At 46.4% G+C, this 16776-nt stretch overlaps 1 protein-coding gene across 3 annotated transcripts in view; it reads right to left on the bottom strand.

Moving 5' to 3' along the window:
• Positions 1-4314: 4314 nt before the first annotated feature.
• The window catches only part of rngtt (RNA guanylyltransferase and 5'-phosphatase), a 520247-nt gene continuing 507785 nt past the window's right edge, over positions 4315-16776 (bottom strand). For all 3 annotated transcript variants that reach the window (XM_072499776.1, XM_072499775.1, XM_072499777.1), the window contains one exon: positions 4315-5420. In XM_072499776.1, coding sequence (XP_072355877.1) covers positions 5257-5420 — 164 coding nt within the window. In that variant the 3' untranslated portion in view covers positions 4315-5256. The remainder of the gene's footprint in view (positions 5421-16776) is intronic.

Raw genomic sequence — 16776 nt, 5'->3', positions numbered from 1 at the left:
GGGTTCAATTTGAGGCGGAGGGCGTAGTCGCAGACGGCGGGGGCAGATTCCTTATGGTAAGGGGCAAGCTGGAGGGGAGAAGAGTGGTGCTGGTGAACATATATGCGCCGAACTGGGACGACGTTGACTTTATCAAAAGAGTGCTGGGGAAGACCCCGGACCTAGACTCACCTAAGTTGATAACGGGGGGGGGGGAACTTTAATACGGTCCTTGACCCGGGGCTGGACTGGTCATGTCCCAGAACGGGCAGACTCCCAGCAATGGCAAGGGAGCTGAAAGGGTTCATGGAGCAAATGGGGGCTGTGGACCCATGGAGAGCCAGACAGCCGACGGGAAGGGGCTACTCGTTTTATTTGCATGTTCATGAAGTATATTCTAGGATTGATTTTTTTAAATCTTGAGCCGGGACTGTGTAGGGGAGGTAAAGAATACGGAATACTCGGCAATCACTATCTCGGACCATGTCCCGCACTGGGTGGACCTGCAGGTTGGGAGGCACGAATTACCAATGCCCGCAATGGAGGTTAGACGTAGGACTGTTGTCGGAGGGGATATGTGAGAGACTTCGGAAGTGTATGCAAAATTACTTGCAGGTGAACAATACGGGGGAGGTTTCAGCAGGTGGCACTGCCAGGGGAACTGCCAGTGTGCCAGGCTGGCGATTTACGGGAGGATTCTGGAGGAGGATAGGGTGTCCTTGGAGGGGATTAAGGCAAAGTGAAAGGAAGAGCTGGGGGTGGTGCTGGTCGAGGGACTGTGGTGTGAGGTGCTCCGGAGGGTGAATGCCTTGGCTGTGTGTGAGGTTGTGGCCTGTACAGCTCAGGGTACTGTACAGGGTGCAACTCACAAAATCAAGGATGAAGCGGCTGTTCAAAGGGGTGGAGGATGTCTGTGAGCAATGTGGGAGGGACCCTGCGAACCGTGTTCATATGCTTTGGTCCTGCCCGAAGTTGGAGAGGTTTTGGGTGACGGTGTTTCGTACAATTTCGGGGGTCTTGCATGTGGATGTGGAGCCTGGTCTCCTAGAAGTCACATTTGGGGTGTCGGACCAGGCCGAGCTGCAGGCGGGTGCGGGTGTCTTAGCCTTCGCCTTGCTGATCTCTCGTAGGTGGGTCTTGTTGGGGTGGAGGTCAGTCTCTCCACCTGTGCTTGGGCAGAATCAGAATTATGCACACATACAGCATTTTCTGGAGTTTTATTTTAGGGCTGAGTGGGTGTAATTTATCTGTAGCCAAGATCATAATGTTGCACGGTAAGGGTTTTGTAACTTATCTTTTAATGAGTATGGGGTTAAAATATGCTTTTCAGTAAACTCAAAGATGAACTGCCAAATGCAGGAAAGTCATGTTATATGCTTTATTTTCTCGTTAAAAACGAGAGTATGAGTTTATATGGCAAACTTAATCTGCCACCAGCAAAAAATATTTTCACTGATTTCATTGATCTATGCAAGGTCATGGAACAGTGGGGTTTATAAAAAATACAAATTTATAAAAGTATAAAATAGTTTAATTGGATTTTAAAAATGGTGCGTCCTGTTCTGACAATAGCATTATTATTTATTCTGGACCATGACAGTGACAATCTTTGTCAGCAGTGAAGGATTTAATCAAGTGTAACAACAAGGAGCCATAGTAAAACTGACATTAAGGAGGATTGGGAAAAATTTCTTCACTGGCTGGAGTCATACCTTAGCACAGGGCTAAATCGCTGGCTTTGAAAGCAGACCATGGCAGGCCAGCAGCACAGTTTGATTCCCGTAACAGCCTCCCCAAACAGGCGCCGGAATGTGGCGACTAGGGGCTTTTCACAGTAACTTCATTTGAAGCCGACTTGTGACAATAAGCGATTTTCATTCATACCTGGCACAAAGGCAGATGGTTGTAGTTGTTGGGAGGCCAATAATGTCAGGCTCAGGGCATTCCAGGAGTTCCCTGGGCAGCGTCCTATGCCCAGTCACCCTCAGCTGCTTCATTAATGACCTTCCCTCCGACATAACATCAGATTGTTCGCAAATGATTGCAGTCTTCAGCTCCATTTGAAATTCCTCAGATGATGAAGTAATCTTTGCCTGCAAGCTGTATAACCTGGACAACATGCAGTCTTGTGCTGATAAGTGACAAGGAACCTTTACAGAACTGCCAGGCAATGACCAACAAGAGGGCCCAACCAACTCTGTTGATATTATATAGCATTGCAATTGCTGAGCCCCCACCATGAATATCCTGGGGGGGGGGTCACCACTGACTAGAAACTCAATTAGTTCAGCCAAGTAAGTGCTGAAGCAGGAAAAGGTTGTGGATTCCCTGGTGAGTAACTCACCAAAACCTCACCACCATCTACAAGAAACAAGTCAGGAGTGTGATGGAATAGTGTCAGTTTGTCGGATAAGTTCAACTTCTAATAAACTCAAGAAATTTGGCAACAAAGCAGTCCAGTTGATCGGCACCTCATTCACTAACCTAAATATCCACGCCTTCCATCACTGGAATATGGCTGAAGTGTGCACCATCTACAGCAGTGTTTTTCAAACTTTATTTCCGGGCACCCATTTTTACCAATCGGCCAGCCTTCATGACCCACGCCAGCCGACCTTCGCGACCCACGCCGGCCGACCTTTACGACCCATGCCAGCCGACCTTCACGACCCACGCCAGCCGACCTTCACGACCCACGCCAGCCGACCTTCACGAACCACGCCAGCCGACCTTCGCGACACCTCGCCGGCCGACCTTTACGACCCATGCCAGCCGACCTTCACGACCCACGCCAGCCGACCTTCACGACCCACGCCAGCCGACCTTCACGAACCACGCCAGCCGACCTTCACGACACCTCGCCGGCCGACCTTTGCGAGCTACGATGGCCGACCTTCGCGACCCACTATTTTCTCTTACCTTGTTTGCTGCTGACAAAATGCAGGAATTGCAATCGCCCCCAACGCATGTGACGCTGACGTTCGTCGGGGTGTGACCTGCTCGCTACCTCTCTTCAGGCAGGAAGATTATATTGCATTTAAAAAAAATTCTCCTGCATCTCTGATTGAGCAAATTCACGCGCAACAGCCAGCTTTTTACAATGCCGGCTGCGAGCGGCCTTCAAAATAACGGCCGCGACAATATAAAAAAATGCGGGCGCACTGCGCATGCATGTCCGCTCATCGGTGCGCATGCGCAGAACCACGCGGCTCCGTGATCCACCCGACACCCGCCCACAACCCACTTGCGGGTCACGACCCTGACTTTGAAAATGCCTGATCTACAGGATGCACTGCAAGCTTATGGGGCAACACCCTGCAAACGCTTCGCCACGTAGACAAATGTTTGGGCAGCAGTGCATAGGAAAATCATGTTTTTCAGATTCCACCCTTCAAGTTCTTCAATGGATAGATATCGCTGTTCCTTCGTTGTTGCTGGGTCATAATACCAAACTTCCTACCAAATATCACTGCGAGAGTATCCTCGCCATACCAACTGCAGTGATCGAAGAAGGAGGCAGTCCACCACCACCTGTTCAAAAACTGGGGATTGGCAATAATTATTCGCCTTGTCAGCAATGCCTACATCTCAATAACAAATAATAATAAAAAAATACACTCAGCAAATTTATGCAAATATGTGCATATTGAAGAAAAATAAACGGAATAAGGTAAGATTATTTGGAAAGACAGAACCTTCTTACAGCCTACCTAGGCTGGAATGTAAAACACAAAATATGAAACCAATCTTTAAAAAAAATCAACAGAATATAGTATCCGCTAACGAGTGACTCAGTCCTGTGGAAACACCTTTACCAGGTTTCTTCTCGTGACAGCTGGTTCACCATAAAGATGCCAGTGTGATTACACTATGCTCATTCTACAGCAGGCTTTGAGCAAAGGACAGGAAATCCAAAGTTTGTAAACACTGGATGCAAATAAACACAATGCCAGATCTTAGGGTATGTCTCTTATCCATTTTTGCTGAGGAAATGGAATCCGGGCAATGCATGGGCAGGATTTTTAAATTGTTTTTAAACATACCTCTTTTAAAAAATTTTGCAGGGTTAAACACAACCATAAAAAAATTAAACTTTGCTAACTTGCTGGAATATAGTACTCCCTGAAGTATGTGAATTTATTTTCATTTCCCTGAAATTTTCAATGATTGAAAATAACTTTCAGTTAATTAGACAATGAGGTTGATTGAAAAAAGGTAAATTGCTTCACATGTTTGCCTTTTGGATAAGTTACAGTGATAGCATATATGCAGTATGGCGAACAGTTGCTAAAACACAACAGCTATAACAAAAATAAGGGGACCTTACAAACAAGCTCAAAACATTGTTCGTTTTTAATTAACAGACAAAAAAGATGCAACAAAGTTCTTCTAAAAATTACATAATCCAACACACTCCAACAGGTAGAAGGTGCTGTATTTTACTTATTGCAATTGTTTACATCAAGTCCCCTACGTTTAAAAGAGAAAACATGAAACTTAGTGATCCAGCTGAAGGAACGTGGAGTGGGGGAATCACTCTGGCAGACGAGCCTACTTTTTAAATTAAAGCAAATACACGTGATGTGTGTGCATGTGGAGGAGTTGTGGGGGAGGGGCGGAGGGGAGAAAAGAGTGGGGAAATCTTTATTCAATTAACGGACGGTTGGTTCACTTACCACATTCTAGTATGGTCTTAGTGCACAAATAAACCGATTGAATAGAATTCTTTCATTTTGTGGCCTGCATAATGTGTCTAGTAAAACTATAAAGTACATTAAATTTTTTAAAAATGGAACAGTGTATGATAATTTAGTCTCCACCTTATATCTGGAACAGAATGCAAAAATGATAGCGAGCAAAATAGCTCCACAGCATTGCATACTTTGAATCAATTGATCCAGACAATTGTGAAAAACAAAAATGCATGATTTTCTCCATAGAAGAAATATTTTTATATTTGTAGTCTCTTGCAAATATAAAATAGGGACTAAAGGTTGCAGCACAGTAACAAAAGAGCCCACAAACAACTTCTGAAATCTGGAGATATATTAATATGTAAAGAAAACGAATTAAAAACTGTTCCGAGTGAGTAGTGATTTTACCGTTTGTTGAAATCAGAGAGAAATGTCTAATGATGTTAAAGGCAATCTCAATATATCCCCTTCCACCAACCCTCCCAGAGAGAATAGTTTTGATATCAGTCTATACAGACCTGCAAAAACAATGATGCTGCATTTGAAACCTTTTACAGAGATGCAATGTCTACAAATACGATGCTTATGAAGCATGGTTTGGTCGTTTCGGAGGGGGTGGTGGCATTAGTTCAGAGTCCATATCCAGAGATTTTTTCCTTGGTTCTCTCTGGGATTGTATCTGATTCCTTTCAATGAATTCAAACAGGAATTCCTTTGTAACTGGATTTTTGATACTGCCGCAGACAGCTGGAAAGAGAAGATGGCAATCAGAATGAGATGGGAAGGATTTAATTAATTCTCCAAAGCGTCACTACTGCATCACAATCGCACACATGAGTAAACTGGAAATACCACAACTATTTAATTCCAAGTTATCACAGAATGTTATAGAATTTGCAGTGCAGTATACTACTAGGACTTAAAAAAATTTGTTAGGACTTAAAAATTTATAATTACTTCAGCTTCCTTGCGAGACCAAAAAAATCAGCGTGCGAGCAGACAGAAAAATAAACTGTAGAGAAATGTCTCTGTTCATAAAAACATGGTTAAGTAAAATACACTCTGAATTGTTAGCGGTCATAATCAATGCAGTCTACATTTCAGGTATAAACATTTATCTTTTACTTTGTTTATGCTGACACACAATTTCATAAATTTATGCTGAACATTCACACTTATATGGTTGGCTGGAATGGAACTGTGTTCCAGTTACAGCGAGAGAGGTGAAAGGTATTTTTTCACAAAATGCTGGAATACCGAGGTACAGTGAAAAGTAATTTTCTGTGATCAGCTCAAACAGATCATTTAGTACATGAAAATAAAATTAAAATAAAATACATAAAAGGGGAACACAAGTCCACAATGTAAATGCATAGACACCGGCATTGGGTGAAGCATACAGGAGTGTAGTATTAATCAGGTCCGTCTATAAGAGGGTCTTTTAGGAGTCTGGTAACAGCGGGGAAGAAACTGTTTTTGAATCTGCTCGTGCGTGTTGTCAGACTTTTGTATCTCAAAATTTTATTGAGCTAAGTTTAAAGTATGGAATTTTGCAGTCTAGAAAAAGCATTCAACCTTCTGGGCTGACTCTCCAAAACCTGCCAATTAGTCTGAGTCACCTGCCCATGCTCAATTATTAGTCAAATGATGGAAAGAGTCTTCACTAATGTGAGAAAACAACCTCTACAACATCAATAGCCTGGTCATTGACACTCAGTTTGGGTTCTGTTAGAAATATTGAGCTCCAGATGAAAATCTCGGCACAGTCTTGATCCATGCATGGCCATGTATTGAATGTCAGAAGATAGGCGAGAGTGACTACCTTCAGCATCAAGGCAGCTTTTGACTAAATAAAGCAGCAAGAAATTCAAGCAAAACTGAGATCATTACAGAAGTGGAGGTTGAGTGGAAAACCATCCAGTTATTAGGATTATATTTGAGCCAAAACAAGTTGGTTGTGATTGCTGGAGGTCAATTATCACAGGCCAGAACATTGTTTCAGGAATTCTTCAGGATAGAATCCACATAGTAACCACCCTCAGCTGCATCAATAGCACCCCGGCAACATAAGGCCAGGTTTGGATTAATTCCACAATATCCAGCAACGTTCACAATTCCTTTGATGGTGAAGCATTCTATGCCAGCGCATAGAACATAGAACATTACAGTGCAGTTCAGGCCCTTCGGCCCTCGATGTTGCGCCGACCTGTGAAACCACTCTAAAGCCCATCTACACTATTCCCTTATTGTCCATATGTCTATCCAATGACCACTTGAATGTCCTTAGTGTTGGCGAGTCCACTACTGTTGCAGGCAGGGCATTCCACACCCTTGCTACTCTCTGAGTAAAGAACCTACCTCTGACATCTGTCTTATATCTATCTCCCCGCAATTTAAAGCTATGTCCCCTCGTGCTAGACATCACCATCCGAGGAAAAAGGCTCTTACTGTCCACCCTATCCAATCCTCTGATCATCTTGTATGCCTCAATTAAGTCACCTCTTAACCTTCTTCTCTCTAATGAAAACAGCCTCAAGTCCCTCAGCCTTTCCTCATAAGATCTTTCCTCGATACCAGGCAACATTCTGGCAAATCTCTGGCATAGTAGGATCTTGTTAGCTTTGGCTGACCAGTGGTATGTACTTTTTGCCTCAGGTAAGCATGAGGCAATGACTGCACGTCCAAGACAGGTCCAACCCCCCTCACACTTTAGATGTCCAATGTCAGCTATAAGCACTATTTTATTTGAGATTTGGACATTGCTGGTAAGGCCAGCAACTGTCCTGGAGAAGGCGGTTAGAGGCCTTCATTTGGAATGGTTAGTAGGACCTTATCAGCATTGACTGGCAAGTAAAATTTACCATATTCCCCCGCAAGTTGATTCAGGTCAAAGCAGTCCACTTAACTAAATCTTAACCACCATCTTCAAAATATTTACTCCTTCCACATTCAGCGCAGTGACAGCACTTTGTACCACCTTAAAGGTACACCACAGCAAGTCGTCAAGGTTCCTTCAACACCCAACTTCCAAACCACTAACCTCTACCACCTATAGGCAAGCTGGCGGATGGGAACATGACCACCCCCAAATCATTCAACATCCTGACTTGAAACTACACTGTCATAATGGGCAGGACCCAGTCTCGCATGGTTAAGTGAGGTTAGAAATGCCGGGGATCGGGCCTTGTCCGTGTAAGGTGGGGTGTGGGGTGCGTCCCCCCCTCCCCCAGAGGACACCCTCATTGGGGGGGAACTGGGGGTTGCATCTGGGGCCGAAAGGTTGGGACGCCTTTCTCGAGGAGTTCTGCTCAGTGCAGGAAATGACTCTAAAGTGCGGCTTCAGGTGTCATTTCCCGCTGTAGCACGAAATAGCAACAAAGTGCCATTAGGTAGTGCGGTCATTCCCCACGCTTAACAACACCGCTAATCCCACCCAGAAACAGACTTTGATTTTTTTTTTGTTCAATCGTGCCCACAGTGATTTGGCATCAATTGCTTTCTCTGGTATCGAATTCCGCAGGCGAATTCCACACGATGTGCCTCTGCCTCCATCCTTGTAAAACAAATACTGACTGCATCTCTGTAACATTATTCATACCAGCTAATCGTCAGATTGCCAACTTAATGCTTAGTTGCACTGAATTGATGGTAGTTTCAGGCCGTCAGCCCATGGCTGCAATAAACCAAGTCCAGCCAGGTTTTATAAAGGGATAATGTGGAAAACAAATTAATTCAAAGGAGAACCACCAATAATTATTGGCTTAATTGGTGTTTTTATTTAAGCAGCAGTAATCATATCCTTGGTGAAAAATGTAGTTTAGCAGTAATACCCTCAAGAGTGCAATTACTTGAAATTATCATGCTCCATTTTGAAGAAAGCAGGAGGTAACATTAAATGCCTACCCAAAAATCACTCAAACAACCAAAACACCAAATAATCCACTAAATATACCTGGATCTTAAACAAACTACATTCAATAACTGAGCAGACACGAGTCTCCGTTAGGAATTCAAGCAATCACATATTTACAAAAAGAACTGCACTCACATAAGGAACAGCAGCAACAGTTGCTTGCAGATTTATTTACGTTTAACTCATCCATTTTCTAACATACTTTGCCTATATCTGTGACTCATACCCACAGAGCAGCAAACTAATAATATTTGATTTGATTTATTGTCACATGTATTGGTATACAGTGAAAAGTATTGTTTCTTGCATGCTGTGCAAACAATGCATACTGTACATAGGGAAGGAAGGAGAGACTGCAGAATATGTTACAGTTATAGCAAGGTGTAGAGAAAAGATCAACTTAATACGAGGTAGGTCCATTCAAAAGTCTGATGGCAGTAGGGAAGAAGCTGTTCTTGAGTCGGTTGGTACGTGACCTCAAACTTTGGTATATTTTTCCTGGCGGAAGTAGGTGGAAGAGAGTATGTCCGGGGTGCGTGGGGTCCTTAATTATGCTGGCTGCCTTTCCGAGGCAGCGGGAATTGTAGACAGTCGATGGATGGGAGGCTGGTTTGCGCGATGGATTGGGCTATATTCACGACCTTTTGTAATCTCCTGCGGTCTTGGGCAGAGCAGGATCTATACCAGGCTGTGATACAACCAGAAAGAGTGCTTTCTATCGTGCATCTGTAGAGGTTGGTGAGAGTCGTAGGTGACATGCCAAATTTCCTTAGTCTTCTGAGAAAGTAGAGTCGTGGTGGGCTTTCTTAACTATAGTGTCGGCATAGGGGGACCAGGACAGGCTGTTGGTGATCTGGACACCTAAAAACTTGAAGCTCTCGACTTTTCTACTTCGTTCCCATTGATGTAGACTACTCTTCCTGAAGTCGATGACAATCTCCTTCGTTTTGTTGACATTGAGGGAGAGATTATTGTCGTCGCACCAGTTCACCAGATTCTTTATCTCATTCCTGTACTCTGTCTCGTCATTGTTTGAAATCCGACCCACTACTGTGGTGTCATCAGCAAATTTGAAAATCGAGTTGGAGGGGAATTTGGCCACACAGACATAGGTATACAAAGAGTATAGTAGGGGGCTGAGGACGCAGCCTTGTGGGGAACCGGTGTTGCGGATGATCGTGGAGGAGGTGTTGTTGCCGATCTTTACTGATTGTGGCTTGTGGGTTAGAAAGTTCAGGATCCAGTCACAGAGGGAGGAGCCGAGGCCAAGGCCACGAAGTTTGGAGATGAGTTTCGTAGGAATGATGGTGTTGAAGGCTGGGCTGTAGCCGATAAAAAGGAGTCTGACATAGGTGTCTTTGTTATCTAGGTGTTCCAGGGTAGAGTGTAGGGCCATGGAGATGTGGACCTGTTGCAGCAGTAGGCGAACTGGAGTTGATTCGTGCCATGACTAACCTTTCGAAGCACTTCATGATGATGGATGTCAGAGCCACTGGACAATAGTCATTAAGGCACGCTGCTTGGCTGTTTTTTGGTACAGGGATGATAGTCGTCTTCTTGAAGCAGATAGGGACCTCAGATTGTTGTAAAGAGAGGTTGAAGATGTCTGCGAATACCACTGCCAGCTGCTCCGCGCAAAACCTGAGTGCCTGTCCGGGTACCCCATCCGGGCCAGTGGCTTTCCGAGGATTGACCTTCGAGAAGACTGCTCTGACGTCTGCAATGGTGATCTCAGATACAAGTTCATCCGAGGCTCCTGGGGTAGAGGGCTTGTTCTCGCTGACCTCTTGTTCAAAGCATGCATAGAATGCGTTGAGGTCATCAGGGAGGGGTGCATTGGAGCCGGTGATTTTACATGCCTTCCTCTTGTAGCCCGTTATGTCTTGCAGACCTAGCCATAGTTGGCAGGGGTCCGTGTGGCTAGCGTGGGACTCGAGCTTGGTCCGGTACTGTCTTTTGGCATCTTTGACAGATCTCCTTAGATCATATCTGGCTTTCTTGTATAGGTCAGGGTCACCTGACTTGAATGCCTCAGACCCAGACTTCAGAAAGCAGTGGATATCCCTGTTCATCCAGGGTTGGGAAACACGCAGATTTGTTTCTTTGGCACACAGTCTTCCACACACTTACTAATGAAGTCAGTTACTGTAGTGGCGTTCTCGTTCAGGCTGGTCGCAGAGACATAGACTTTCAGGCTGTGTTGGGTGCTGCATTCATTATCTTGGTGCTTCACCTCACATAAATACATCTTTGAAATCGTTTAAAAATGGATGGAGTGGTCTTAGAACTATAATTTTATCAGCAGGAATACTCCTCAAAAATGACTGATTACTTTTGCACACTGGACTGAGGGGTTGGCAACAAGTAATTGAATCAAATAAAGGCAAAGATAAAAATAATAAAAGCCAGAAAAATGATAATCATTAACCTTTGTGCTCACTTAATTATGATTACAATTGAATGCACTTAGTGAGACAGATTTCTTCATTTCTGGACTTGATGCTAACATTAGAATGCAGAGAAAAGATAATGATGAAATGGTGACTGTTAAGATAGGAGTAAATGTAATGCACTATGAGCTTTGATAAAAATGCATGTTTCATTTAATGCCAGATAATTAACATTCCAATTTGTGTTTTAGTGCATGTCCTTCAGGGTTTATCAGGTCCATCTCAGTCTTTTGATTTAAAGGAATAAAGCAGGACAAATTTTAGAGAACTTTGAGGAGGGCAAAAAACAGTACGAAGTCTTACAACACCAGGTTAAAGTCCAACAGGTTTCATATCATCATAGAATTTACAGAGCAGAAGGAGGCCATTCAGCCCATCGAGTCTGCACCGGCTCTTGGAAAGAGCACCCTACCCAAGGTCAACACCGCCACCCTATCCCCATAACCCAGTAACCCCACCCAACACTAAGGGCAACTTTGGACACTAAGGGCAATTTATCATGGCCAATCCACCTAACCCGCACAGCGTGCAGACGCTGCGACAACGAATGAACGGACATCGCGCAACATTCACCAGGCAGGAATGTTCCCTTCCAGTCGGGGAACACTTCAGCAGTCAAGGGCATTCAGCCTCTGATCTCCGGGTAAGCGTTCTCCAAGGCGGCCTTCAGGACCCGCGACAACGCAGAATTGCCGAGCAGAAACTTATAGCCAAGTTCCGCACACATGAGTGCGGCCTCAACCGGGACCTGGGATTCATGTCACATTACATTCATCCCCCACCATCTGGCCTGCGAAATCCTACCAACTGTCCTGGCTTGAGACAATTCACACCTCTTTAACCTGGGGTTACCCCATCTCTGGATCTGTAAAGATTTAATCACCTGCTAATGCTCGCATTCCAAGCATTGTTTGGCATCTTTGAATTTGTCTATATATGTGTTTCTGGAACAGACCTCTTCATTCACCTGAGGAAGGAGCAGCGCTCCGAAAGCTAGTGACATCGAAACAAACCTGTTGGACTTTAACCTGGTGTTGTAAGACTTCGTACTGTGCTCACCCCAGTCCAACGCCGGCATCTCCACATCATGGCAAAAAACAAGCAGTGAAAGTCCAAAGCAGTCTCCAAAGCCTTCGGGTGGGAGGCTATAAAGATAGGTGTCAGAACAGATGGATGATTAAGGAAAAAGGCAGTGAAGGAAAGTTGGATAAAAAGGGAAAATGTTTCTGAGGAATATGAATAGGTCAGGATAAAGGTTTTTATATCCTTTAGAAATAAATCAGGCAGCTGGAGGTATCAGTTAAAATGGTAATGCATGGATATTGCAACCTTGGTCTCACCTGATTTTTGTCAACCAGGGCATAATTGTTGGGTAAAACATTTTTAAGAGAGGTTGCTCAAGATATTCTGTTTGGATAGAATTAGGAAATAAGAAGGGATTTGTCACTATGCTGGGAGTACACTATATAGCAATAAAATAAATGATCAATGTGACTTGTAGACTTGTACAGGCTACTATTCTAAAAGACAGAAATGTGTGGTCAGAATTGTAAAGGATTTTCCAAGAATATACTGAGCAGGATGTTCTTGGAATATATGTAGTTTGTGCAAGGAAACACGCAGCATTAGATCAGGCTAACAAAGTAGGAGCAAACAAGTTGACTATTGGTGAACATCGTAGAAATGACCTGATTGAAAAACAGTAAAAGATAACGAGGAGGGCACTCAGCAGAACACATACCTCTGTCACACTGTATTAACTTCACATTATTATAATATTGCAGCTCTGCCTCAAGACTTTTCCCTGAGCTCTATCTCACTAAGGAAGCTGCAGACTAACCTGCATCCAATAACCTGTTCTGAAAACTCTGCTCACATTTTAACATCTGAAATTCCATGACAGCAGCTGAGACAGAGTTGGAAGGTCAGAGAACCGGATGAGGGGAGTCAGAGATTTGGGGTGAGGGGAGTCAGAGATTCGGGGTGAGGGGAGTCAGAGATTCAGGGTGAGGGCAGTCAGAGATTCAAGTTGGGGGGCGGAGAGTCGAAGGGCTGGAGTATGGGTGTCGGAGGTAGTGGCCAGAGGTTTGGGTGAGGGTGGTCGAAAAGTCGGGGTGGGGATGTCGGTGGATCAGGGTGGGGAGTTCAGAGGGTCAGGGTGGGGACGCAGGGGGGGTCAGAGGGTCGGTGTGGGGGGGGCAGGGGTTGGAGAGCCTGAATTGGTGGGGGAGGTGAAGGGAGTCTAAGGGTCAGGGTTGGACTTGTACCATGGGGAGGGGTGGTCTCAGAGGGTCGGGTGGGGGCGCTATTGGAGGGTCGAAGTTGGGAGGGTCTGGTGGTGGTGGAGGAGTGAGTCCGCAGTCCACCTATCAGTGTGTGGAGTCTGAGGATCGGGGTGTGGGGGTTACTGGGGTGAGTCCGAGGGTTGGTAGCTGGGGGAGGCGGGCAGTCCGAGGTCGGCGGGGGAGGGGTCAGAGCACTTGGGGGTTGGGGGAAGGACATAGTTCAGTTCGGTGACTGTGAGAAGTTTGCACATCCTCCCAGTGACTGCATGGGTTTCCTCCGGGTGCTCCTGTTTCATCCCACAGTCCAAAGATGTGATTAGGTGGATTGGCCATGATAAATTTCCCCAAAGGTGCGCAGGTAGGTGGATTGATCATGCTAAATTGGCCCTGTGTCCAAAGTTTAGGTGGGGTTACAGGGATAGGGCAGGTGAGTAGGCTTAGGAGGGTTGTGGCAGACCCGATGGGCCGAATGATTTCCTTCTGCAGTGTAGGAATTCTATGAATTCTGAGCGCACCTGCCAACCATAATATCACGCGAAGGTGCCATGACGGTGGGATGCATGGTCGCTGTCTTCTCGTACAATTTCACGTGATTTCGGATCAGGCGCACACCCTAAGCGCTGTAAAATTCTGGCCATGGATACTTCTTTGAAGGATCTCGGGGTGCAGGGGAATTGAGCATTGGAAGTTGAAATTTCCTGGGCAATTCAAACAGAGTCCTTGTGTTGGGACTTCTGAAAATATTCCAGAATATGTCTGGTGTTAACCATCCAAAGGCCGGGAGATCTGGGCCGTTTAAAAATGACTTCAATGAGGTGCAGGAAGAATACATCCCAAACGGAAGTAAAGTGGGACTATGTCAAAATCAGTAATTTCATAGTTAAGTAGAAATAGAAGCCGGTGCAGACTCGAATGGCCTCCTTCTGCACTATAAATTCTATGATTCTATGAAGCAAGAGCAAAACTACAATTCAAAATGATTCACACTGTAAAGACTGGGAAGATGAACGGAATAAAAATATGACAATTAAAAAAAAAGTCCAGATGGCAGCAGGAAGAGAGAGAGCGATAGGAAAAGTATGGGAGAGAAATGGCAATCAATATTAAAAGAAATAACTGGCTTTAATCAGGACTCAATAAGTAAAAGGACAGTCGAAGTAAGTGTGGAATCACTTATGGGTGAAGGAGGTTATCTTGCACTTGACAGTCAAAAATGTTGGAATTACAATAAATAGATGTCTTGTACCAGCTTTTACAGAAGGTGACGAATTAAGACTTGATGCACTATCAATTACGACGAGACGAGAGTAGAGAGTAAACAAGGCTTTATTACACAGAGATGTGTGGCCTCGTACAGCTGCTGCCGAAATGGCTGTAGTTCGGAGAGCACACACATTTATACTCCGCCTATTGGGCGGAGCCAGCAAGCAAGGATCTACCCCTGTACCTGTAGTACAGGGGCCTTACCATAGTACCCTCATATGCAGTGCAGTATATACAATATAATACAACAGCGGTGACTACCACATTCACCCCCTGTTAAAAATGAGTCCAGCGGGAGTGGTGGAAAAGTGGGAGTGGTGGTCATTAAAATTTCAGAGAAGGTTACAAATTTAGACGGTCGGGCGCCTTGATTCATCGTTGAGAGCGCCGCAGTGCGCCAGGCTTCGGCTCGGTCGTCGGTGATTCCGGGAGCGTGTCGACATTCTCTTCATCCCCGGGTGGGACCAAGGGGAGGACGGATTGTCCTGGAGCGGGGCTGTAGTGGGGTGTGCTGGAGGAAGGGAGGGTGGTGCCGGGCCGGGGGGAGGTTGGGGGGGGGACGGGGACCCAGCTGGTGCCAGGTCCCTGAGGGAGACTGTGTCTTGGCGGCCGTCAGGGTACGCTACATAGGCGTACTGCGGGTTTGCGTGGAGTAGCTGTACCATCTCAACCAACGGGTCCCCCTTGTGGAGCCGCACGTGCTTGCGGAGGAGAACGGGCCCTGGAGCTGCCGGCCACGTTGGGAGCGAAACCCCGGAGGTGGACTTCCTGGGGAAGGCAAAGAGACGTTCATGGGGGGTTTCGTTAGTCGCCGTGCACAGGAGCGATTGAATGGAGTGAAGTGCGTCGGGGAGGACCTCCTGCCAGCGGGAGGCCGGGAGATTTCTGGACCGTAGGGCCAGCTGGACGGCCTTCCAGACCATCCCATTCTCCCGCTCCACCTGCCCGTTTCCTCAGGGGTTGTAGCTGGTCGTCCTGCTCGAGGCAATGCCGCTGTTGAGCAGGTACTGGCGCAGCTCATCACTCATAAATGAGGATCCTCGGTCACTGTGGACGTAGGCGGGGAAACCGAACAGAGCGAAGATGGTGTTGAGGGCTTTGATGACGCTGGCAGACGTCATATCGGGGCATGGGATGGCGAAGGGGAATCTGGAATATTCGTCAACCACATTGAGAAAATACGTGTTGCGGTCGGTGGAGGGGAGGGGCCCTTTGAAGTTCACGCTGAGGCGTTCAAAGGGGCGGGAGGCCTTCACCAGGTGCGCACGGTCTGGCTGGTAGAAGTGCGGTTTACACCCCGCGCAGACCTGGCAGTCTCTGGTGACAGCCCTGACTTCCTCGATGGAGTAGGGCAGATTGCGGGCCTTAATGAAGTGATAAAAACGGGTGACCCCTGGGTGACAGAGATCGTCGTGCAGGGTCCGGAGTCGGTCCACTTGTGCGCTCGGGACAGGGCATCGGAGGGCTCGTTGAGCTTACCAGGGCGATACAAAATCTCGTAATTAAAGGTGGAGAGCTCGATCATCCACCGCCAGATCTTATTATTTTTGATCCCACCCCGCTGTGTGTTGTTAAACATGAAGGCAACCGACCGTTGGTCTGTCAGGAGAGTGAATCTCCTGCCAGCCAGGTAATGCCTCCAGTGCCGCACAGCTTCACGATAGCTTGGGCCTCCTTTTCGACGGAGGAGTGCCGAATCTCAGAGGCATGGAGGGTGCGGGAAAAGAATGCCATGGGCCTGCCTGCCTGGTTGAGGGTGGCGGCCAGAGTGACGTCTGATGCATCGGTCTCGACTTGGAAGGGGAGCGTCTCGTCGACTGCGTGCATCACGGCCTTGGCGATGTCGGCCTTGATACGGTTGAAAGCCTGGTGAGCCTCGGCTGTCAGTGGGAAACCGGTGGAGTGGGCGGGCCTTGTCCGCATAGTTAGGGACCCACTGGGCGTAGTACGAAAAGAACCCCAGGCATCGTTTGAGGGCCTTGGGGCAGTGGAGAAGGGGGAGATCCATGAGGGGGTGCATACAATCGGGGTCGGGCCCTAGAACTCCGTTCTGAACCACATAGCCGAGGATGGCTAATTGGTTCATGCTGAACACACACTTCTCCTTGTTGTAGGTTAGGTTGAGGAGTTTGGCGGTGTGGAGAAATTTGGAAAGGTTAGCGTCGTGATCCTGCTGGTCGTGGCCGCAGATG

This window comes from Scyliorhinus torazame, chromosome 4 (genome assembly GCF_047496885.1).
Source record: "Scyliorhinus torazame isolate Kashiwa2021f chromosome 4, sScyTor2.1, whole genome shotgun sequence".
Lineage (NCBI taxonomy): Eukaryota > Metazoa > Chordata > Chondrichthyes > Carcharhiniformes > Scyliorhinidae > Scyliorhinus > Scyliorhinus torazame.
Note: the sequence above shows the minus strand (reverse complement) of the source record. Positions and strands in the feature narration are given on the sequence as shown.